Source organism: Acytostelium subglobosum (genome assembly GCF_000787575.1).
Source record: "Acytostelium subglobosum LB1 DNA, scaffold: scaffold6, whole genome shotgun sequence".
NCBI lineage: Eukaryota > Evosea > Eumycetozoa > Acytosteliales > Acytosteliaceae > Acytostelium > Acytostelium subglobosum.
The window spans coordinates 143,475-167,988 of record NW_012236532.1 but is presented as its reverse complement, the minus strand read 5'-3'; the positions used below and the strand labels follow the sequence as shown (position 1 = coordinate 167,988).

Sequence of the window (24,514 nt, the reverse complement as noted above, 5' to 3'; positions counted from 1 at the left end):
TTTGACCCGTTTTCATTCATTCTTGATCATTCAGAAGAGGTAGAGATAACATGCAACAACCTCAACAACATCAACAACAGCAACAGATGATGCAACAACATCAACAGATGCAACAGCATCAGCAGCAGCAGCATCAACAACAGCAGCAGCATCAACAACAACAACAGATGCAACAACAACAGATGCAACAACAACAGCAACAGCAACAGCAGCAGCAACAACAACAACAACAACAACAACAACAACAGATACAACAACAACAACATCAACAACAGAGAATGGCTTATCAACAACAAAGTTCAATGCCTATGCAATTGCAACAAACTATACTACCCAATCAACAAGAGATGGTCAACATATATGAGTGTAGTCTGCATGGCATACTGACGACACCAACCTCACTCTTCATGGATCGCGTCAGAGGCATGATGAGAACCGAGCACAACGTCTCCTACAAAGAGACTGTATACAAGTCGACTGTGGTATCAAGTGGGCCTGGTATGTTATGTCGTTGTTATTGTCACTCATACATTCATTCGATCACAGTTACTAACACTGATCAATTGATTGAATGATTGATAGCATGGGCCGATGGATCAATCCTGCCATCAGAGATACATGTTAGGACAGAGAGGAAGAAGAATCCTCAGGGTAGGGACAAGGTGTCATCGGCACAGTCAAAGGAGAAGATATCAGCGCGATACGTTGGAACACCACAGATGAAGGACAAGATAGGAGCAGAGATTAGAAACGTTGTAGACATCAATGTATCAGAGAACTTTACATCATTACTAGAGAGCATGGGATATCAGTGAGTTGATAGCAATGTCCGATCAATCACATAGGCATCATCTCTGACCATCAATCAAACAATCATATGATCAATAGGAAAGGATATGAATACTATGTCTCTGGATACTGTTATAGCACGCATTATATATCATTGTACTTGATACATCATTATAGGACATCAGCTGATGGTCAGAACATTGGCGAGATGATGTCAAAGAATTACATGGTGGTACTACAATGTCTATCTGGTGAGGAAGGCTTTGTTCAGGCTGCCGACTATCTGAACACATATGCCGAATACCTGTATCCGTAGGTCGAGTCAGGAGATGGTGATGGATGGCATGGATGACATGGATGGACTTCCAACTAACTACTCGCCCAAACAGATCTGTAGAACTCATAAAGTTTGATCATAGGAGTCTAATCACTCCACAACAACATCAGCAACTTTTGAATGCTCAACACCAGCAACAGCAACAACACCACCATCAACATCCACAACAACAGCAGCAGCAGCAGCAGCAACAACATCATCTGTAGGAACAAATTAAAGCTCATGAAAGAATATTGTACAGAATTCATGGATCGAACTTGGTCGTCCAGATCTCGTCCAGACCTGTGGACATGGATTATTATGGTTGGACAGATGGTTCATTGGTCAATCGATTGTTGATGAGCACAGGATCTACCCATCCACCAATGAATGAACAGGCGGCAAACATGCAAGATCTTATCAAACGCGATCAATCAATGTCGTTTAATTACGGGTTCTAAGACCAGCATTGAAATTAATAACGCCATCCGTCGTGAAGGTGTGGCAGGGAGTCTCTCCATCAAGTTCGTATCGGTTGTACTCGTTGATCACTGGGATAAACTCGTAGGCGTTGGGTTGCGAGATGTAGACGCAGCACGCTTTGTTAGCTGGGAGGTTCTTAAACTCATAGCTGGGGTTGGATGCGGTGGATTCAGTCCTCTCGACAATCTCACCATCCACGATCAGTTTGACTGAGGCTCCAGCAATAAATGTCTCGGGTCCATCAGGCGGGGCATCATCATACTTGTTGTTGCGGTTGGCATCAAGGAAGACGTAACCTTTAATGGTACGAGTAGTTTGGGGTACCTTCTTCCAGCCACTGTTGATGCGAACCTGATGTTAAGTGGAAGTTGATGGATGAGGTTCAGTAATTAATTACATGATTGTTGTTGTTGTTGTTGTTGCAACCATGGTTGATCACTTACCTGCTTTTTGGAAGAGTTTTCAGGTAGCTTTCTATCAGTGTTAGGGAGAGTGAAGCACAACTTGATCTCATGTAAGTTGTCTTGATCTTGGTCAAAGAAGCTGTGAGTACCCTTAACAGTATGATTGTAGCCATCAGGTCCAATGTGGACAATACAGTAACTATTGTTTGTTTTAGTTGTTCCAAAGAATGATTGGTTAGAGTCCAATAACCTCCACATAATATATAATACATACTCTCCTGCTACCAAACCAGTGATCTCATATCCATTGTATTCTGCAGTCGTATCCTCATCATATACAAGCTTGCCATCTGAGTTGTACAACTTGACTGTGATGTCTGCCAAATAGTCCTCATCTTCATCTTGGTAACCATCTTGGTTACTTTGGTGTGCGAGACAGCAAATGTCAGAAGATATGAATTACTTATTACCCTGTTTTCGGACAAATACTTACGTGTCTATGAAGGTGAAGCCAGCCACCTTGTAGGTCTGGGGCTTTTCCTTCACAAAACCTGCTGCCATCTCCATGAATTCCTGCTTTCCATCTTTCACTGCTTCCAATTCAACACATGCTTTCCCATCTACAAACTTGTTGTTTGATCTTCTTGGGCCTGGTCCCACGGGTCCAGACTTCCATTTGCCTTGGGGATCGATCAGTTCGAAACAGTACTCTCCAGGGGGCATATTGGCAAATGTATATTCAGAATCACCATCATCCTCTGTGTTGACATAAGTTCGGTATAAAGATCCATTGCCAGCGAATGTCACTGTCACATCCAACGGAACAGGAACACCCTCCTCTCCACTTGACACTCCATTTTCATCGTCATCCCTGAATGGATAAATACCGACTTTCCATGTTCCTTTCTTTGGAGGTGGTTCAGTGACGGGTGGCTCGGTGACGGGTGGCTCGGTAACTGGAGGTTCAGTGACGGGAGGTTCAGTGACGGGAGGTTCAGTGACGGGAGGTTCAGTGACGGGAGGTTCAGTGACGGGAGGTTCAGTGACGGGAGGTTCAGTGACGGGAGGTTCAGTGACTGGTGGTTCGGTGACTGGTGGTTCGGTGACTGGTGGTTCAGTGACGGGTGGTTCAGTGACTGGTGGCTCTGTAACTGGAGGTTCAGTGACGGGAGGTTCAGTGACGGGCGGTTCAGTCACAGGTGGCTCAGTGACGGGTGGTTCTGTGACTGGAGGCTCACCAGTAGTCATGACTGGTGGCTCGGTGACAGGGGGCTCAGTGACAGGAGGCTCAGTGACTGGAGGTGGTGTTAATGGTGATGTTGGAACTACCTTGACCATTCCTAGATTGAATTAAATAAATTATTAGTGTCCATTACATATATGTTTGTGGTGTACTGTGTAACTCCTTACCGAAGTGGAGTTTTGTTGTTGAGGGACCGACTGTCAGGCAGACCTTTCCATTGTCAAACTTGTTGTCATTCTTGAACACACCTGGAACGTATCCATCCTTGGATCCAACAATGCAATACGTGTCGGCGCGGAGACCAGTGAAGGCATAGTTCTTGTTGGCTTTCTCAATGACCTTGATGGAAGTACCATAGGGGTACTGGAGCTCCATGCGCACGTCACTCAATAGGTTATTGGTATTGAGAACTCCATTGTTGTTGGAGGTGTCATCCCATATATATCCCTGGAGATAGAATAGAGACTCCTTCACCATTCCATAGTGGATCTTTGAGGTTGATGGACCGACAGTGACACACACCTTGCCATTGTCAAACTTGTTATCATTCTTGAACACACCTGGAACGTATCCATCCTTGGATCCGACTACGCAATAGGTACCGGCACGGAGACCTGCGAAGGCATAGTCCCTACTCGTCTTCTCAATGACCTTGATGGAATTGCCATTTGAGTCCTGGAGCTCCATGCGCACATCACTCAACAGTCTATCGGTGTTGAGCACTCCATTGTTGTTGATAGTGTCATCAAAGAGGTAGCCCTGAATGAAGTACAACTTCTCCTTCACCATTCCACAATGGATGTTGGAGGTTGATGGTCCTACGGTAACACATGCCTTGCCATTGTCAAACTTGTTGTCRTTCTTGAAYRCACCWGKCTCATAGCCWGTCTTGGAWGCAACCACRCAGTAGGTGCCAGCRCGGAGRCCTGGGAAGGCATAGTCCTTGTTGGCTTTGTCAATGACTTTGATTGARGTKCCGTTTGGATACTGGAGCTCCATGCGGACGTCACTCAGCAAKGCATCAGTGTTTARGACTCCATTGTTCTTKGACGAGTCATCCCAGATGTATCCYTGGATGTTGTAGAACTTCTCCTTCACCATTCCTATATTGATTGTATTGTTAGTGTGAATAGTCTGTGGATATTGTGATGCGAACATCAGTCCAATCAATCAAACAACAACAACACATACCATAATGTATCTTGGTAGTCGATGGACCAACTTTGAGGCACACTTTGCCATTGTCAAACTTGTTGTCGTTCTTGAACACACCGGGCAGATAGCCATCCTTGGTTCCAACAACACAATATTCACCGGCTACCAGTCCTGGGAATGCGTAGTCTCCTTTGGTATTATCAAGAGACTTGAGAACAACACCACTTGTTGTTTGCAACTCCATACGCACACCATGCAACAAAGACTTGGTGTTCAGCACTCCATTGTTGTTGGGGCAGAGTCATCCCATATGTATCCTTGGATAAGGAATGTTGGATCCACCTCTAATAGTATAGAAGGGTAGATAAGATATAGAGAGAAAGAGAGAGAGAGAAAAAGAGTAAGTCAATGAATCAGTGGGGAAGTCATTCAATGATAACATACCATTGATTGCAAATGATTGTTGTGTAAACAACACTACAAGTGCAATAATGAGCAACTTTAGTTGGATCTTCATTATTAATATATGTTTAAATATGTACACAACTTCAATGATCTTAATGTTTGGAGTAAGCTGATGATCATGTTACTATATAGTCGCCTCTACATACATTGTTGGGGAATCTACAACAGTCCTTCCGGTAGTCATATTCATCCTCTTCTTGATCATCAAGAGGAGGTGCATCTATCCGAGATGCTACCTCTATCTATCTATCATCATTGCGATTTAAATTGTTCAATAAAATTTGTGGTCATGGCCGAGTCAGATGTTGTTGGCATGTGTTGTAGTAGAAGATCATGGACCTTGAGGAGCGAATGAGAGATGGATGTGATATTGTGCGGAGGTCTGATGATCTTTGACGGTCAAATGGTGAGAAGTGTAGTGTTGCTTCAATCAAAATTGATTGAATGCCATCCATTTGTTGTAGTTTCATTTGATCAATTTTCAGGTGGCTGCTCTCCTTGTGGAATTAGGTAAATGGATTGTGGTTGATGGTGAGGTTGTAGCCAAGAGTGCCGCCTCCTCACACTCTCTCCACAACACATTCCTCAAGACCTATGCATATGCAAAGAATTAAAGATCTCATCAATATAGAAGGCAATAACACTCTTCTTAGCCTAACTATTTAGATTAATAATTTTTGGAATTCCACCCAATGAATTATATTGTTACAGGTTGAGAGGAAATATTCCTTGTTATGTTTGATTGAAAATGGATATCATACATGTGAGGACGCAATGGTGCAGTCAGTTCCCAATGTGGTTCAATCAAATTAAACTACTTGCAAAGTCAAGGTAACTTGTTAAGTAGTATCAAATTGAGAATCCTCATAATTCTTGTGGGTTTTCTTAATATTCATTATTAGTACAAGGTAGAATAATCCTATTATTATGATTAGTAAATAACATATTGTAATGTTGTTGGTGGGGAAAGTCATATCCATCATTCCTTCCACAATTTAAACACAAGTTATAAATTGAAATCAATCAATCACATACACACAAACATCAACACAAACACACATACACACAGAGAAATGTCATTCCAGATGAGGTGATCTACGTAAACAGGAGTTAGAAGTAGTAGTGATGACGATTGTCGTCAACTTTTAAGTTTATTCACTTTTAAGTGTAACACTTGGAATCAACATCATATCTCCCCCTACACTTGAATAAAATTGATTAAAGTAACAATACTAGATGAGGTTGAGGATGTTGAGGTAAATGTGGATAAGGAAGTAAAGAAGAGATACATCATCATATCTTATTATTATTAAAATATATCTTTATTTATACTTAGAATCAATACATATATTATAAAATGGAAAATAAGAAGGGTTGTATTTATTATTTATTTATATTCATAATTTTGATGGTAGTCTATGGACTGCCTGGATATGGACTGGAAATACCAGATGGACATTGCCAGGTTAACTGTGACCATGATGATAACCAAGTATGTATAACAGAGCTATCATCAAATACAAGTAGTTGTGCTCCACAAGGTATGTATTATATCTTAATATGAATATATGATCATCCATCAAGTAATTATTTGCTGACATTGTTGTTGCTTTCCACCAGATAATATATCCATTGATTATCTAAATATTACACAGACGTATATCAATTATTGGGTCGACCAATTGGTAATCTATACACAATATAATGTCGTTGTGGAGAACCAGAGCAATTCGACATTGGAGCAATTTGTACTGGAGAGTGATGTATGCTCCAGACTGCGTAACACGACCAATGCCGGCACATCCATTTGGAATATTCGTGTTCTTCATCAGAGTAAAGAGTCCAAGACTTGTTTACTAGCGCTTCCTCACGACCAGAAGCTTGCAAACAGTGCCACCTTCACTTTTGGTTATATAGTGCAAGGCTTTAGTAGTGCGTCCATTATTGCCAGGGAGATAAGTTATTGATTGATTGATACAATGTAAATATAAATAAACAATCAAATGTGTACAGAACTTGATCAATCTTTGCTCTTGACCTTGGCACCACTGTATTTGAGATATGATGAGTTGTATCCTGTTGGTGCCATTTGATTGATCTGTTCATAAGTGTCCGTGTCCAACTGTGATTTAGCATTGCGCTCTTTGACCAATGCCTTGGCTCTTGCTCGTTCTTTCTCTTCACGTTCCATTCTCTCTTTCCTTAATTCTTCAATTGTCTTTTTCTTCTTTGGTACTACAACCGCTACTTCGGCAGCAGCTGTTGTTGTTTTTGTTGTTGCTGTCTTACTGCTGGAGGTGGACGATGGTACTTTTCCAAGCAGTTTATTAATGAGCATAGCAGGGTCCTCATTTGAATGTATCCAGCTCTCTCGTTTTCTATTGATTATAAAGTTAGATATTGTCGCCAAAAGACGATAATGATCATAATATATATATGGTACTTACAATCTCTTTCTCTTCTCCTTTGATGGAGCTCCTTCATCTTGATCATCATCATCAACAACATTGTTGCTTCTTGTACTCCATGCTGGCTTTTGCTTTGTGAATTCCAGAGATCCATCACCAAGTGGTGAGGAGTACACAACTCCCATCTCCTTCTTTTTCTCCTTCTTCTTTGTTCCATTGTTGTCTTTGTTGTTGCCATTGTTGCTACCTTTGTTTCCACCATTGAATACCTCAGATACATCTTCAAACAAGTTGAATCGCTCAAGTACTTTCCCTTCTTCTGTTGTCGTTGAAGTTGTTATTGCTGTTGTTGTATTCGATTGATTATCTATTAACTTATTATATAAATCTCTGTCACTATCCAATAATTGTTGTTGTTCCCTATTCCTTTTCTTTAGTAACTCTATCCTTTTCTCTTGTTCAGTTGACAAGTCCTTTCTCCTCTGTGTCTCCTGTTTCAATTGTAACTCCTCTTCATCTCTCTCTACTCTTGATCTATTCTTTGCACTCCAAACATTCCAACTCTTATGTGGAAGTAAGTTCATCCTTGTTCCACTTTGTGTCTATCTATCTATCTGTGACTAAGAGTGAGTGAGTGAATGATTGAATGAGAGAGTGTGTGTCAATGAATATCAATCAAAAGGTGGGACAATGTCTCAATGTTGTTGATAATTTGACAATGTGGGTGTCTTGATTCATTCATTCATTCACACAATACATTGTTATCTCTTACAAACAAATATATATATAGTTAACTATAGATAGATAGATAGATAAACAATGTTGGTTGATGAAGATGCTAAGTTGGAAGAGGAGAAGCTGCGTGGCATTGCAAAGAAACTTTGGATAGTCGGTTTCTTCTTCTTGCCTTGGATCTGGTTGATCAATGTGCTATTCTTCATACCATATAGAAAGGTTATCACTCCACAGATCACTTGGTGTATGTTTTACTGTTACATGAACTACATTGAATAATCATTCATTGGTACAATGACATAGACACTAACAACATTGATCTCTCTCTCACACACATATTATAGACCTCAGATTCTCATTGATAGGATTCTTTGTATACTCTGGTATATTTATGGCTTGGATGGGCATCTATCTCACTCACTGGACATCTTGGGGAACAATGGGTGACAAGATATCAATCGTCATTCCTTATGGTAGTGCATAACTGCCTATCACATCATAATCAAACCTCTGTAAACAATCAATCAATCTCCATACTCCTGTAACTGATTGCATTGTCAACTGTCCACTTCTGTGTAAGACTATTGATTAATCAATCATCCAATCACTCGCTCACAAGTTATCTGAATTGAATAACAACCGTCATCCAATCCTACACATACATCACCTTGCTGTAATATTAATAAATCAACTCGTTAACTCCAGTCAATCGATGTCTTTGTCTGCACCTTCACATCACCAATACGGTGAATGGATGAATGAATGAATGAATGAATGAATGAATGAATGATTCCTTGTTTAAGCTCCAATGATGACCTGATGATGTTCTGGGTGTGTAGTGAACACAATGAATGTCCTGTCGTGATCTAGTCTTGTCTAGTTATACTATATGATACGTTGTTTCGCTACGTATCGTGTGTCTTTGGTTTATTACTATCACTGATTGCTGTATATTGATCTACATAAGCTCTCTCTACAACTCCTTGCCAACCTTTGGTTGGTACTCCTCTACTCTTCTGATTGCCTCTCTGACTCTTGCAGCTCTTGATCCATCGTCCTTGTAGTAATCTGGTGCTGAGCTGACAGTGTACTGTTGATTGAATCGAATGAATGAGTTGATAGGATGTTAGTTGTCGTTCTATCGCTACCTCTGTCTCTCTCGAGTGGCAATGTCCCTACCTCTTTAAGGTTGTGAAGACATTCAAAGTAGTCTGATCTGTATGGTTCGCACAACTCGATTGACTTCTCAGACACGCATGTAGCAAAGTCAGAGAAGATGGGGAAACAACGTCCCGAGCCACCAAATGCGCCAAAGCCGGATGCCATTATATAATGTATGTATGTATAAGTATAAGTAGATAATAATGTAACAAGGTGAGTATGTGAATGAAAAAGGACACGAAGACCTCAACTATGATCAACTTCTTGAAAAAAATCAGTTGTTTGTGTGTCAATGCCCATGTTCGGGTGGCAATCAATCAATGTCAACCAATAGGATGAATGAATGAATGTATAAGTAGTAGTACATGATAATGGATCAACGTTGTCTTTAAATATTGAACATTTTAATGTTTGTTAAAATGTAATAATGAGACGTGTTCTACTTGAGGGTGTTGCGCTGCTGCTGTTGGGATTGAACTGACTGCTGCTGACTAACTGGATGGACGGGACGGACGCCTGCTACTGATACTATTAATACTACTAATACTACTATTATTTTAAAAAAGACTCTAAATGCACGTATCATTATAGGTCCATTAGTCCTCGACAAGGTATGGGAACAACTGACAGAAAGTGGTGATCTTCTTGTTGTACTCTGCAGACTTGGAGGCAAGAATTCTCTTCTCATCGTTCGTTGTGATTATACTGCCCAGTGTCGAGTCGTTGTCCACCATGAATGATAGCAGTCCAATCAAAATACTTGAGACTGACCATGAAGGTGACCATGTTTCAGGGTGATCTAAGAATTTGAAGTTGATCGATTGATTGTTTGGTTGATTAGTACATGTAACAACATGAATGAAAAGAAGGTACATATACTTACAATCACTAATTGATAGACATAAACGAGTATCGGTTTGGAATCGGCCTGATGGCGTAGTCATATAGATCGAGGGCGGTGACAGAGGATAGTTGTATTTGAATACGAGCTTGCCATAATAAAGACCGCTCTCATAAACTGTGTTCTCAGGTCCCAATATTACATAATGCCACTCTAATATGTTCTCTGGATGTGGACACACCACTATATTCTCTACAGGATGCTTGTTAATCTCAAGAAACTCTTTTCGAAGTCGATTCTATTATTGTAATAATGATAATAGTTCAATATATGTTAGTCATAGTCGTGTATTATTATATCGCGAAAGGTTGTCAAATGGTATCTGTTCTGCTCCTACATCGCTACCTGTTATCTTCTATTATACTCTACTCTATATCGTCTTATGCTGTGTTGTGATTACTTACTATACATTCTTTAGTTGGTGGAAGATCGATTGATTTATTTACAGTTGACATGATATAATAATATGTTTGATTGTTTAATGATTGTGTTTGTTCTGCTTCGTTTATGTGTGAGTGATGTGTGAGTGAGATTAGTTGAGTTTAGTAATAATAAATAAAGAGGAGAGTAGAGAAAGAGGTGAAGGTGAAGTTAGTGTTGTATATGTATATATTGTTTTAGCGCGTTTGATATGTTGTTTGATTTGTTTGTTTGTTGAAAAGTGTATACAAGATGAGTAGTTGGTTAAAGTGATAGAATGACAGGAAGGAAGGAAGTGATAAAGAAAGAAATAGAGAGATAAATTGAAAAATAGAGTGCGGAGGAGGAAAGAAGAAGGGACGGTGACACAACGTCTGACCCAAAGGTTGAGGCGAAACAGTGCAGTTTGTTTTTTTTTATTATTATTAATTCTAAGATACACACAAAGCTTGGGTGGGGGTAGGTGTTTGAGGACTGGAGATCCGTTGTTATGTGTGTGAGTTGGTGTCAATTGTGTGAATTAGTGAACAACGTTGTTCCTACTTTCTTTCTTGTCGGTCCAACCACACATCTTGACATTATTGTTGGAGGGCAACTGTCAATCAATTCATTCATTCATTCATCTCTTCGTTGTCACTCAAGGTTAATACAAATATTGTGTCAATTGTGTAATTAATAATCAGACAGTTTGATTTGGTTTAAGATTGATATGATGGAGTTCATTACAATGATCATGGGCAGACCATAATTTTCGGAAAGGAGAAATGTCCAGGAACAACCTTTGATCTCAAAAGCAAGACAAATGATTGACAATGACAATGACAACTTTGTTTGAATGGAATGAAGTTTATTAAAGTAGTCTGGATGCTCTAAAGTCCTCTAGCTTCTTCAATATCTCGGATGGAGAACGGGATAATTGCTCACCAATCTCTCTTTGTTTGGAGGCATCCAACAAACTATATTGCTCGCATAGATCACCATCAATGACGTTCTTGACGGGGAAGTAGAATGATCGGTAGGACATGTGATCGCGACCACACAGTGGTGGCATCTCCTGGCGCATGTGCATCTCCAGCGTCGAGAAGAAGTCGACATCCTCTCTTGAGACGAATGGTACCAATGCGCCAATTGCACCTGTCAGCGTGGCATATACCAACACCTCTGAGCCACCGACGACCAGAGATGTGCGAGAGATATGGTTGACAGTCTCGCCCACGTAGAAGTTGTTGATTGTCTCGAGCTTGTGGGGCGCGCCGTTGAGTGTGCCTGTCTCAAACTTGAGCATCGAGCCGGTCGGGTCCTCCTCGACGTCGTCCGACACCGAGGCGGGCAGGCGGTCCACAAAGATGTTGCCAAACTTGTCGGCGCCGGCAACAGTGTCGTAGTCGAGCATTGTGCTGGCCGTGACGTAGCGCGGTGATGTGTCGTCGGCAAAGACGTAGAGCTGGTTCTCAGTCTTCTTGTACTTAACAAAGTGGAACGACTCTTGTACGTCACCCACGACAACGCGGTCACCCTGGGTGTGCAGTGTGACGATCTGGTTGGGCAGGGTACGGTTCTCACACTTCCTCAGCAGCTTCTTCTTGCCCATGTCGTAGATTCGCAGGCTGTTGCCGATACCCGCCAGCAGACGGCCTTGGAAGTGTTGCATCGCGTATGGTATGTCCTCACACTCGGTCTTGTAGATCAACTGCAGACGCTGTCCATTGTTAATGAAGCGATACATGTGGATGGTGGCAGCATCGCACTGACGTGGATTCAGCTGCAATCTCTTGCCACATCCGACGGCGAGCATCACCTCTCCGTCCTTGTCGTGGAAGATGACTGTGGCCAAACTGAATGCTGCTTCGTCCTGCTCCAAACGCACAAGGTCGAGTGTCCTGTAGCTGATTGGGTCCAAGATCCTGATATATGACCTCCACTTGCCCTTGCCAGCACGTGGTGGCCTGTTGTTGTGTTGTTGTTGTTGGGGCTCAGCCTCAGTATCCATCTTCTCCTGTTTCACTCCTCCATTGTGGCTGCTACCATTCTCGCTGTTGCCATTGCTATTTACATCATCCTCGCTGTTGGTATTGTAGTTATGCTCATTCTCAATCGAGATGATGTAGTGTGTCTGTGGATGTATAATGAATCGCCTTGGTGTGCACTTGTATGGCACGTTCACCTGGTTGAACATCTGGCCCAGCTTGTCAACAGTGAATATCCTAGATTGTGTCGAAGTTAGTAACCTGATCTGTCTTGTCTCCAACACATATACACTATCATACAACATACTTTAACATGTTCTCGCTTGTAGCAACGATTCCCTCGGGACATTGCTCGGAGCAGAAGCCAGATGCATTGTCGAGTGCCTCCGATGAGATTGGTGTCATTGTGTACTGGTTCAGGTTGGAGTAGCATATCCATACGCGACTGGAAAGGGCTAGCAATGCATTGCCACCCTTGACCTTGATCTTGGCAAACTTGACAGCCTTCCTTCCAATCAGGCGGGTTCTCGTGTCTGAGATCTCACCTGTGAGTGAGTCGATGATTGATCGCTTCATGATACCATTCTTCAGACCGACGTTGAGGAACAGTGTGCCGGGTCCAGTGGGCATGTTGGCCGGTTGATGATGGCCGTGTTGGTGTGTGGCCTCTAGGCCGGCCTCCTGAACAGTCATCTCAATGAGTGCCAATGATTCGACGAGCACCTTGTCCGTATCCATCATTGACACTTGGTTCAAACAGTTGTCGCGGTCCAATGAGAGCACTCTGACGGGTCCCTCCCAATCACTGATCGCTAGGAATCTTGCCATCTGGCGGCCGTGTGGCACGGGCGCAATCTCTATGGCGCTGATCTCTCTGCGCATGTCCTTTTTGAGTACCTCAGTGAGGTTTCCAACGCCGTCCAGTTCAAAGTATATAATCTCGCCACCGCTGAGCGCGATGACCACCTGTGATGCGTTTGAGCTAGCCAGGGAGATGGTCTTCCTGCCCGGTGCACGCCACTCATTGACGCGACGATCTGCCTTGATGTGACGGATGCCGTGTGGGAACACCTGGATGAACGAGTCGGCACCGATGGCACGCACAAGCAGTGTGGTAGTTGTTGCAAGCACACCAGAGTCTGTAATCTCCTGGACGGTCTCGCCAACAGAGAGCACCAACGTGGCGCCCTGGAAAGAGACGACAATGTACTTGTCGACGGGGTCCTTGGGACCGCGTGGAACGGTCCACACTCCAGACGATATACCAGGCAGCTGGGTCTCGGCCATCTGAGTGATGGGCAGTCCGTGACGAAGTATCCTCATTGCTGATCGTTGTCCAACACCTGTCAACGCGTAGTACTGTGGGTTCTCCTCGCGTACTAAGTCCATGATCTTGAAGTCGAGGATTGGCGACAGGGAGTCGATTGTCGCCGTCTTGAACAGGTTCTGTGGTTCGTCGCGTGGCTTGAAGTAGAGTGTGCCGTCGATGCTTGTGATCTCCTTGGCATCGTCATCGCTGCCCAGCGACTGGAAGTGGTAGAGCGCGTGGTCGCCAAACTCAGACGCAGCAAACAGGAATCCATTCTTGAGCACCGTGATAGAGTTTGCAGTTGGGATCGTGTCAAAGTATGTCAGGTTGACGGCGCTCACCATCTCGCCCTCGTACTTGAGGCTGATCTTGTAGAGGTCGCCAAACTCGGACTGCACCAGTATGAAGAACATGTCTCTCTGCTTGTGTGATGACGCCGAGACGATCATTGCGCCTGGCGCGTCCTCGGGTGTGCCGTAGCGGCGTGGCAGGGCCACTCTAATCTCTGGGTGGGCCATATTGCGATAGCTGATGAAGCCCTCGGAGCACACCAACACACCGCCCGGGCCGTCGTTACCGCCAGGCACTGGCAGCACCTTGTTGGCGGTGGCATCCACCTGATCGCTCCACTTGCGCACCACGTTGTTCAGACCGAGATCGAGCTCGTAGAAGGTGAGCATCTTCTTGTGTGCTGTGCTGTCCTCCATACTGTCCAAGTCGGTGTCCTCTTCGCTGTAGTCGACCGAGAGTGTGGCAAAGATGGGGTTCTCAAAGCCAACGTCGACGCCGCACATTGAGAACAGGATCGTGTTTGACTTGTGCGCCTCCAATGGCGAAGATATCGTCAGTTTAGCGGCAGAGTCTCTGTTAAGGATGTATACGAGCTTTTGTTTCTCGACGGCGCCAATCATGAAGGCGCGGCCACGTGGGTCTGTGGCCAAGAACTGGCCGGGCACGATACGGCGACATCCTGTACGTCCAAACGTCTCCTGATGCACTTTATCGAATCTGTTGCGCGTTGGGTTGTACTCGAGAATGACTACGCGACCCGAATCCGAACCGACGATTATATAGTCTTTGGTGCCACTTGTCAATCTGAAGGGCATTATAGATCGAACGATGCCAAACACCTCTGTGTACAGTATACTATCGAGCCGACCGTTCTCATCTGGGCGCAACAACTCTAATGAACGTCCATGTGACACCAATATCTCGATGGCCTTTGTACCAGAGAAGTTACCTGTTATCGACTGATATATCGCTGTAGGCTTCTGTACTGTTAAGTTATAAAGATACATGTTATTTGGTTTGTTTGTTTGATTATATATATATATATATACAACTATGAATGATGATGATGGTGTATATGTATATAAATATGAACAATCAGATAATGAATGAGAATGAGAATGAATGAAGTTGATGATCATGCCCCCCACCTTCAGCAAAATTCGACAATCAGTTTGTGTGAGGGCAAGGGTTGACATTAGCGAACCAGGGCAAGGGCAAGGGTAAGGGTAAGGGTAAGTGTATATCTTTAATATATATATGAATGAATATTAATTAATCCTTTGGTTGTGGAATAGGTTGATGCGGAGAGGAGTGTGTTCGGCGATGTGGATCGGGTAGGGATGGCGTTTGATCAAGTGGCTGTAGCTGAGCTCGTGGTAATAATGATGCCAATGATGAGCTGGTTCCAGAGTTGTTACGACTGTGTAATATCAATGGTGATACAACTGCATTGGTGGTGGACTGTTGGCGATTTGAATGTGTCATTGATGTTGGTGAGGACAGTTCACGCTTCATATTTCCAGGCAGTGGCTTCTTGATTGATCCAGCTGAGGTGGACAATGGTGAGTTGGCCAAGTTGGCTAACGATGATTGTTTGGATTGCTTGTGTGATTTGCCATTGGCCGTAGGTGTGTTGTTTGCTTGCTGCTGTTGTTGTTGCTGTTGTTGTTGCTGTTGGAGTAATTGTTGTTGCTGTTGTTGCTGTTGGATGAGCCTACTCCTCTCATAAGTGTCCAGTGCTCGGCGCATCTGGGAGTTGACGGGAGAGTCTGAGGGCACAGCAAAGATATATGTGTTGATCAAATATAACGATGTGTACAGGTTGTTGAGTGAGTCGGTCTGGGTCTGAAGTGCAAACTTGTTGCTGGCCAGTGAGTCGGGAACCGCGGCGATATTCGTGGATGTTGCCAGGGTGGCGGGTGAAGGATAGGTCTTAAGGAAGTCAAACTGTGCAGCTGTCACACCTTGTGGAAGGTTGTCCATGATGTACTGGATGAGGCTCTGTGCATTGGCTCGTGTCTCTGGGCACAGAGATCTTTGACTGACATCAATGATCAGGTTCACAAAGTCGGCGACCAGTGCGCTTGGGGGACCCTGTGAGCCTGAGGCTCCCTGAATGATCTCATCGATAAAGGCCAGCAAGAATGAGGCGTCTCGTTCGCGTGATTTGTCCGCCATCATAGCCTTGACAAGCTCGGTAACTGTGCGTATGAGCACTGGCAACATCTGCTCGGAGACACCATTCTGGGAGAACATTTGGCGCAGGTGAGTGCTCAAACTCTTGATGAGGTCGGCGCGTGACCATGTAGGCGCATTGATCTGTCGTGTGACCAACATGTACGGGTCATGCAGTACTGTATCAATCAGTTGTTGGAGTTGATGCGAGTTGGGACCTTTGACAAGTGACTTCATGTAGTCAACGGTGTGAGGGTCCTCTGGCGACATGGTAGCCATGCATCCGGCCAGTAGTACAAGAGTGGAGACAATGGAGTTTGTCGAGTTCTTGAACTGGGCACATTCCTTGGCGAACCACAATGTGAGTGCAAAGGTGTTTGTGTTGGCGATGCCAACATTGACAACCTGCTCAGCCTTCATTCCTGCGCCAAGTATATCTGCCATCTCCTCGGTGACACTGGATCGCAGCGCAGCATTGCCGAGTGAGGTGATCGTGCGATGTAGTAGTGTGAGTGCCGAGTTGAACTGTGCGTGATACGATGTGTGTAGAAGGATGGCGCCCAGACGAATAATGATGGAGTATGATGTGTCTGAGTTGATGCATCGCGATCCATTGGCCACTACAGCGTTGAGGATGCCAAGTACACGGTACATCTTCTCCACGTTGCCCATGACGCACGACTTCCACAGACAACAGCACAATCCTAGCAGGCCGTCCATGCCATCCTTGCTGGAGCCAATACTTGTACGTATTGATTCGTACCAGTCTAGCGCCGACAGCGACACCTGTACATTGCTGTTAGAGCAGATGGCGAACTGTAGTGTGAGCTGCTCCCAGCAGTCAATGATTGGCTCGCCCAACGCATTGTGGAGTACTCGTATGAGTGACCTGCGCTGTCGCTCCTGCCATGTGACCCAGCCAGAGTCTATGAGTTCGAATGCCTCTCGCTTGATGTCGTCTGAGAGTGTTGGCTGTTGGATGACCAAAGACTGAAGAATGTTGTTGACGATTCGTTTGCCCAGTGCTTGAGTACTGTTGTTCAAAGGGTCTGCGCTTGGACCAAACACAAGTATAGCGTTGACAAGCAATGCTGGGATAAGCTTGGTGATTCCCAACACGTCCTGGAGCTGGAACTCAAAGGTCAGGTTCTCAAAGAAGTTCATGTAGGCTTCCTCAGTCAACAGAGGCGAGATGCTGTCCTCAGGCGCAGGCGTGTCGGGGTTGGCCAGGAACTCTTGGACAAACTGTGCAGGTGAAGCAGGCAGGGCGCCATATCCACGAAGCGACTTGACGAGATAGTCCATGATCGAGAGCCAGTGAGCGCTGGATCGTCTTGTGATGAGAGTGATCGCCATCTTGCATGCCTCGCGTACCTCTGGCTGTTGCTGTGCGCGCTCGCAATGATATTTATCACGGAGGAAGTCCACTACTCTTTTGTGGACTGTGGCCATCGATGAATGTGCATCGCCAGATGCTGCCAACTCACTCCAGAGTGCTTCCAACTGTCTGTGAGTGTTATCAATCATTCGCAACTGAATAGTGATGTTCAGTAATGACTCGAGGATGGTGCTCACCTCGGCATCAGATGAATGAGTGATAGTCCAATAGAAGTTCCTGGACCAAGGTGCGAGCATCTATGTTGGGGAGCAGGGAGGGGTCAGTCATGTGATGATCGATTGAATGGTTGATTGATTGGAACTTACATTGAGTTGTAACTGCCTGTGATTGAGTGGCATGTGTGCCAGTTGGACATCAGCTTGGGTGAATAGTACTGGCGTCATCCACTGGTATTTGGAACTCATGGAGTTGGAGAAATGCAATGACATTCGAGTGTATACATAGTTTGGCACTGTCTCTGTTGATATTGGTGTGAGATGGGATGTGAGTGGCGTGGGTGGTGCCTCGCCATTCTCCTTAATCAAGTTCTTTGCCATCTGACATGACAACGAACGTGCCTCCTTCAACTCCGACACCATGTGGAACAAACAAAGATGTAACCTGGATGAATGATATGTCAGCAAGATTGGTGGGCGAGGACATGCACGGTCAATACTTACAGACGCTCTGGCGCACATTGATGGCTCCATGACTGGGGTGTTGTAAAGCTGATCGTCAATGCTCGTGTGTAGAGGAGCGAGGTGGTATGTTGCTCTGGCTTGTCATTGTTGAAGCTGCCCTCGATGTATTGAGTGAGATAGTCAGGCGAGCGACGCAGGAACACTGCCATGTTCTCAGAGATCAACTGATGAATGTGGGTACCATGAGCCAAACATTGAATGAGGTACTCTACCACATCTTGTCTAATCTCATCCAAACACGCCTCGGCCAACAGTATATTCACCGCCTCCTGTATGTACACATGTAGTTGGTTGGCTTCGCTTGTGATTGATTCAGTGCCATTGAGTGTGGATGTTGATACACTAGGAGTGATTGAGTGATTGATTTGATTAGTTAGATGGATCATTCTAACTTGCCAAGAGGAGGCACATACCTTTGTAGACAATGGAAGATTTGCTTGGCGTATAATGGATTGAGGAGTGAGACGTCCCCTCTGGGGAGTGAGCTTCGACTGTCCAAAGAGAGGAAGTTGCGCAGTAGTTGGATACAGAGTGGTCGGATCGAGCTGAGTGATTGATTGAATTGCTGACTGTTCGCGATCCAGAAGTTGGTGACATCCTTCAATGTTGTACGCATGGCTGTCGCATTGTCATAGTCCTCGACAGTAGCACGCTGTGTCAGATGTGCAATCAGCACAATTGGATGTTCTTGAGTGTAGAACATCTCCTTCTTTCTCTTCTTGCCCTCTCTACAACGCTCCTGTTCAATCAACTTGAAGACATGATCATGGCATGATCGATGAAGGGATGGTGCCAGCTGGGCAATCAGGTGACTCTGCTCCTCGCCAGTCTTGCCCTCGCGCTCCTGGAAGTAAGCTGTGATGACCTCGGTCAGAAGCTGGTCCTCCACAGATGTGACCTCTGGCGCATGGTAGTTGAGACGAGTCGACAACAAGAGGTAGGCTAAGGTGTTCTTCATGCCGATGACTGCGGCAGCCGGCTGTCCCTTGGGATGCCACTTCTTCCTCAGTCTCGTCCACGCCCAGTTGATGCTGCCTTGCAGGTTGCCATTGTGAACCTGGAGGAAGTGTGCCAGATCCGCGTTGAATGATGGCAGGAGTGTGGCAAACTCGATATATACAATATGTGGCGTCTCGATGCTAGGCGGTCGTCTCGCGACAAACACGCTATGTGGGATGTAGTCGGCAAGGTATGCCGAGCCAGCAGCAGGTTGCTCGAGTGCACTCTCGGCCATATCAACCTCCCTGAACACTTGATGACCAGTGAGCTGTATCAGATCAATGGCTGGCTGCCAGAGTGAGGAGACGGGCGAGGTGAGGATGTAGAGACATACGCCCTCGGTAGTCTCGCGTAGGTTCTTCCATGCCTGTGACTCGATGGCGGCAGGAGCGGATGTCTTGCGCTCACCACTCGCCTGAAAGTGCATCGATATGTACTCCTGGGTCACGACACACATGCACTTGATCACCTTGACCAATGATGGCGACGCCATATCGCCAGTGTAGTTGGTGATGTACATCAACATGTGATAGAGTATCGATGGGAACGTCTGCTGCGGATGAGTGGCCATGTGTTTGAGAAGTGCGGCCATCGACAGGGACGCGACGTCGGCATCGGCATGCCATGTCCACTTGACCACCTTGTCGCCAAATACCTTATGTGTCTCGTGCGAACAGAAGGTGGGGAAGTCGAGCAGGATGTACTTCATCGGGGTGGTCTCGCCATCGTATGCGGCGAACCATGGATCTAGTGCCTGTGATATAGTTCGCTCGTAGGCTCGCAATGCCTCAGGACCACATTCTTGATTGAGTGACGCATAGAGTTTGAAAATGACCGCCACGACATCCAAGCTGTACTCGCTCTGTTTGTTGCTGGATGGTGCCGAGAGGACACTGAGCACATGTTTGGATACGACGACACTAGGACTGAATCGCGCCATTGTTATGAGCACCTGGGAGATGAGGGCCAAGCTGGCAGGTGGTGCCTTCTTGGTTAGGATGAACGGCAGGACCATGTCGACTTGCGCTTGGTAGGCTGGGGCCTTGGACTCGATGCCAAACATTGTCTTGAATGCTCCAAAGTATATGATCAATGCTTCCAAGTAGGTACGCTTGGCCTTGGTCTCCTTGAGTGCGCCGCCAATGAGTGTGAGCAACTCCATTCCATGCTTGGTGAGGAGGTCCTCGCTACAACTGCACAATGTGGCGAGGGTCTTGGTCGCGATTGGCTTCAACTTGGACTTCTTTGTCCATTTGAGCACCAAGTCATACATCTTGCTGGCCATCGTCCAAAATGTGGCGGGCACCTTGGGCTTGGCCACGACTGTCGCTCCACCAGCCCCACTTCCAGTCATTCGGGGCAGAGTTCGGATCAGTGTGAAGCAAATGGCCTGCAGGTATACACCACGCGTGGCCTTTTCCATCTCTATGATCAACTTGGCAAAGTATTGATTGGTGGCGTCTGCCTGGGCGGTGCGCCAGAAGCCAAACTCGAGGTATTTTGCTGCGCGCTGGAATGTCGAGTACTCGCGATACGTGTCGTCCCCACGTGATGACGTCAATCTGTTGATGAACAAGGGAGTGACGGTGTCCAGTGCCGCCACAGATATGACCTGGAGACATGATGCTGCTGTGTATCTGATCGCTGGTGAGAACGTGTACTGCAGGCAGTTGAAGAAGAATGAAACAACCTTCTGAGGCACGCTGGCCAGTTGGCATTTGGAGTCGATTGACGTCGCGTCCACCGCGGGCATATGTGCCAACAGTACCAAATGTAGTGCGTTTAGCAGGTAATAGAGTGGGGTATCATCGGATACGGTGCGATGTTGGACGAGAGTTGTTGAGGTGGAGGTGGTCGCAGTCGATGGTGCTGGCGCGCCAGATGGTGGAGACTGGATAGGCTGCTGATCGATCGCCACAGACGACTCGACAATGACCTCGCTGATAGGAATGGCCAACTCAGGGTCGGTGGTTGCGTTTGGCGCATTGGATAGAAGTGGCGTGGTTGTTGAGGAGGTGGAGATGAATACGCCGCTGGGGGTTGTTGGCGCGTCGGAGACTGATGGTGAGGGTGATGGAGACGACGCGACCAAGGTCTCGATATCCGACTCGATGTCATCCTTGCTGTATGATGGTTTGTGTACCTTTGATCGCTTCTCCGATGCCTGTGATGAGACCTGCAGTGGGTCGTCCAGATAGTTGTCGCACATCTTGATGAGCACATCGCAAACATCGTGTAGACAATCGCCAGACATCTTGACCAGAACATTCGAGACGACCTCCAAGTGATGTGTGACCTGCTCGGCGGACATGGCCGACACATGCTCGACCTGTGCGGCAGCCACCAGAAGGCCCTGTCGCAAAACGATCTTCTGGTCGCCAGCCTTCTTCTTCAACAACAGCAACTCTAGCTGTTTATAAACGTCTCGCAATACATTCTGTTTGAGCTGATGTGCTGACTCTGATGACGATGTAGTTGTTGTTGATGATGAACTTGTTGAATGTTGATCGATTGCCAACATTGAAGAAGACGAAGAAACTGTCGAAGTTGGTGTCGATGATGATGAACTTGTTGCCGCAGGTGGCGGGTACAGGTTGGCTGCTGCTGTATCCGACATCATGTTTTAATTAAGGTATAATATTTGAATGTATGTATGAATGAATGAATGTATCTGTTCAAGCTTTGAGTGTAGATAGATATAGATGTCAACGCCAATCAATCAATCAATCAATCAATCAATCAATCAATCAATAGATCAAGTAATAAGAATGAGTGAGTAAGAGATAGATAGAATGGATGACAGTTATTAGCTGTTATAACAGACTATGTTGAATGATGTGTGAGTTAGTGATGAGGGATAATGGAGCACTTGGTTCCTATCATCAACCAACTATGCATGCTATTCGTGTTTGTGTGTGGAGCCAATGCCAATAGGTTCGTGACAAAGAGAGAGAGAGAGAGAGAGATGTATTGGTGGCATCAGAGGATAGTCACATGTGACCAGCATTCACATTATATTAAACTCTATGTTCAAATAAAGGTGAACGTGTGTTTGAAATGATGGATGGATTGGTGGCCTTGACCCATCATGACTACTCCACCACTTCTTCTTCTCTTTATTCTGATTACCCCTACTTCAACCCCAACACACACATAAACACACACACACTCAATCACATTTATGTATTACATTACACTCAATCATGATCACTTTGCCAATCTCAATGTGATACAAGACATGTCTAACTAACTAACTATTCAATCTGGCCCAGGGTGGCCATCCATTTTATCCTGCAAGGCCAGACCCAGGCCTCATCCCCCCACCCGCAGGCCTGCACTCCAGACTTGATTGATTGACCAAGCAAACGTGAATAAGATTGATGGACGGTTGGATGGACTATTATTACATTTATTATTATCTACTATATTATATTATATAATTATTAGTTGGAATGATCAATCATTCAATCAATCCAACAACTAGAATTCCACGAGATAGTGTTGGGAATCTATGTCTCGACCAAGATTACACATGTAGTGATCAGTGGCGCAATGTAGTTGGTAGGCACTCTGACCCTTGAAGTAAAGTATTCTCTTGTCTTTCAGTGCCATCTCCCATACTAATAAGTTCTGTTGTAGACTGATGTGATCAATGTCATTCCATGATATCTCTTCAATCAATGCAGTCTCATCGCAAGACACCACTTTGATGCCTTCCTCCCACAATGCCAGTATTCTTGGCTTTAGACCACTTAAGGTTGAACGTCGGTCGTTCATCACTATTTGGTCCACTTTGAATCTTGACTCTGACAACTCATTAAGGCGTGACTTGTCCATTACCAACTTATTCTTTGATGTTGAACGTTTGAATAGTTTACTCAAGTTGACCATTGTTATATTGTTATATATATTTATAAGTAAGTATGTCTGTCGGTTAGATATATTATATATCTTGTTATAATATTATAATACACCGAGTTGATTAGTCTTTGAACTTGACTTTATGTTTATACTATAGTATGGTATGTATTATGATTGGACTGGGCTGGACTGAACTGGATTGGACAGGATGTGAATAATGGTACCCTTAATATGATTGATGGACATGGTATTGATTGACTTATTGATTGATTGATGTCATACTCAATCCGTTCCATACACACCCACCAATCAATCCCCACAAGTTCATCATACTTAGTACATTTACATTACAACTTATACATACACATACACACACATACAAACATATGTGTCATCAACAGATAACTTACTCGTCTGTTAATTGTTTGAAGATTGACATAGTCTGTGTAAACTCAATCACACACACACTCAATTGACAAGTACTCAGTCGCCAGAGTTAGCAAGTAATCCTGCTTCACCAATCAATCACACACTCACACTATGTGTGACTGATCATCATAACACAGCACAAGTGTTGTGTTGACATTGTTAACAATTTAAAGAGTTGATCTTATTATCAAGATCAATCAGTCAATCACTACAACACCAACACACATATGAATTGAGGACGACATCCTCAACACTCAAAGTGTCAACTCCATCCGTCTGAATGTAGGTCAGACACTTGACCAGAGTGTCTGTTAAGTGATGATGATGATGTGCACACCACATCACCCGATTGGAGATAAGTAAGTAAGAGGTGGCGCGTTGGTGAATGAAATCTTGGAAGAGTTGTATAGTCTGGATGGATGTTATTGTATACATCATGACAGGCCGGGAAGTGTATACCATCAAATAAATTAATCAACCAAAGTATGAACAGATAGATAGATACCTTAATCTTGATTCGTACTACAGCTGCTGCAGTTAGTTACCCATTAGTGTCGTAAGTGTGGACATGACATGTAAGGTCAAGTCCTTAAATGGGAGGAAGGAGTTATTAATATTTAAATGTTTATTCAATCATTCGCCATAAATATCAACATCAACTTCTTTCATATGTTCCAGTCAACTTGCCAGAAGCAATCACTATGGGTTCGATTGCAATCGCCAATTGATCTCGATTTGTTATCTTTTGACTGTCCAACTTAGCGGACAACGCATAGAGTTGGAAGACGTAACGATGTGGTCCATGACTCCTGATTGGACGTGGTCCATGATAACCCTTTCTTCCAAACATTGCTGGCAAGAAGTTGTATTTCGTATTGGTAACGTCCAAGTCGCCAGCGGGTATCTCTTTTACCAGTGATGGGT

General features: G+C 44.8%; 10 protein-coding genes across 10 annotated transcripts; 2 read left to right on the top strand and 8 right to left on the bottom strand.

Annotated features, from left to right (window-relative positions):
• Positions 1 to 50: 50 nt before the first annotated feature.
• Positions 51 to 1,332, top strand: SAMD00019534_033780 (hypothetical protein; the record flags this gene model as incomplete). Its single annotated transcript, XM_012904270.1, has 4 exons — positions 51 to 498; positions 583 to 811; positions 889 to 1,101; positions 1,179 to 1,332. The coding sequence occupies 4 exons, from the start codon at positions 51 to 53 to the stop codon at positions 1,330 to 1,332; spliced, it is 1,044 nt and encodes a 347-aa protein (XP_012759724.1).
• A 217-nt stretch (positions 1,333 to 1,549) lies between these two features.
• SAMD00019534_033770 (hypothetical protein) lies at positions 1,550 to 4,024 on the bottom strand (the record flags this gene model as incomplete). The annotated part of the gene is made up of 5 exons (XM_012904269.1): positions 1,550 to 1,939; positions 2,032 to 2,191; positions 2,267 to 2,413; positions 2,486 to 3,332; positions 3,403 to 4,024. 5 exons carry the CDS (start codon positions 4,022 to 4,024, stop codon positions 1,550 to 1,552), a joined length of 2,166 nt encoding a protein of 721 aa, XP_012759723.1.
• Positions 4,025 to 4,355: 331 nt separating this feature from the next.
• Positions 4,356 to 4,634, bottom strand: SAMD00019534_033760 (hypothetical protein; the record flags this gene model as incomplete). Its single annotated transcript, XM_012904268.1, has 2 exons — positions 4,356 to 4,369; positions 4,427 to 4,634. The coding sequence occupies 2 exons, from the start codon at positions 4,632 to 4,634 to the stop codon at positions 4,356 to 4,358; spliced, it is 222 nt and encodes a 73-aa protein (XP_012759722.1).
• A 2,241-nt stretch (positions 4,635 to 6,875) lies between these two features.
• SAMD00019534_033750 (hypothetical protein) lies at positions 6,876 to 7,448 on the bottom strand (the record flags this gene model as incomplete). Its single annotated transcript, XM_012904267.1, has 2 exons — positions 6,876 to 7,233; positions 7,303 to 7,448. 2 exons carry the CDS (start codon positions 7,446 to 7,448, stop codon positions 6,876 to 6,878), a joined length of 504 nt encoding a protein of 167 aa, XP_012759721.1.
• Positions 7,449 to 8,082: 634 nt separating this feature from the next.
• SAMD00019534_033740 (hypothetical protein) lies at positions 8,083 to 8,482 on the top strand (the record flags this gene model as incomplete). The annotated part of the gene is made up of 2 exons (XM_012904266.1): positions 8,083 to 8,242; positions 8,343 to 8,482. The coding sequence occupies 2 exons, from the start codon at positions 8,083 to 8,085 to the stop codon at positions 8,480 to 8,482; spliced, it is 300 nt and encodes a 99-aa protein (XP_012759720.1).
• Positions 8,483 to 8,971: 489 nt separating this feature from the next.
• Positions 8,972 to 9,324, bottom strand: SAMD00019534_033730 (hypothetical protein; the record flags this gene model as incomplete). The annotated part of the gene is made up of 2 exons (XM_012904265.1): positions 8,972 to 9,088; positions 9,178 to 9,324. The coding sequence occupies 2 exons, from the start codon at positions 9,322 to 9,324 to the stop codon at positions 8,972 to 8,974; spliced, it is 264 nt and encodes an 87-aa protein (XP_012759719.1).
• A 434-nt stretch (positions 9,325 to 9,758) lies between these two features.
• Positions 9,759 to 10,515, bottom strand: SAMD00019534_033720 (hypothetical protein; the record flags this gene model as incomplete). Its single annotated transcript, XM_012904264.1, has 3 exons — positions 9,759 to 9,958; positions 10,043 to 10,298; positions 10,465 to 10,515. Coding segments are annotated over 3 exons (507 nt in total), but the record flags the coding sequence as incomplete, so codon positions are not given.
• Positions 10,516 to 11,330: 815 nt separating this feature from the next.
• On the bottom strand, positions 11,331 to 15,072 carry SAMD00019534_033710 (hypothetical protein; the record flags this gene model as incomplete). Its single annotated transcript, XM_012904263.1, has 2 exons — positions 11,331 to 12,684; positions 12,755 to 15,072. Coding segments are annotated over 2 exons (3,672 nt in total), but the record flags the coding sequence as incomplete, so codon positions are not given.
• A 247-nt stretch (positions 15,073 to 15,319) lies between these two features.
• SAMD00019534_033700 (hypothetical protein) lies at positions 15,320 to 21,917 on the bottom strand (the record flags this gene model as incomplete). Its single annotated transcript, XM_012904262.1, has 4 exons — positions 15,320 to 17,857; positions 17,927 to 18,221; positions 18,281 to 18,643; positions 18,715 to 21,917. 4 exons carry the CDS (start codon positions 21,915 to 21,917, stop codon positions 15,320 to 15,322), a joined length of 6,399 nt encoding a protein of 2,132 aa, XP_012759716.1.
• An 869-nt stretch (positions 21,918 to 22,786) lies between these two features.
• Positions 22,787 to 23,155, bottom strand: SAMD00019534_033690 (hypothetical protein; the record flags this gene model as incomplete). Its single annotated transcript, XM_012904261.1, has 1 exon — positions 22,787 to 23,155. A coding segment is annotated over one exon (369 nt), but the record flags the coding sequence as incomplete, so codon positions are not given.
• Between the last annotated feature and the right edge of the window lie 1,359 nt (positions 23,156 to 24,514).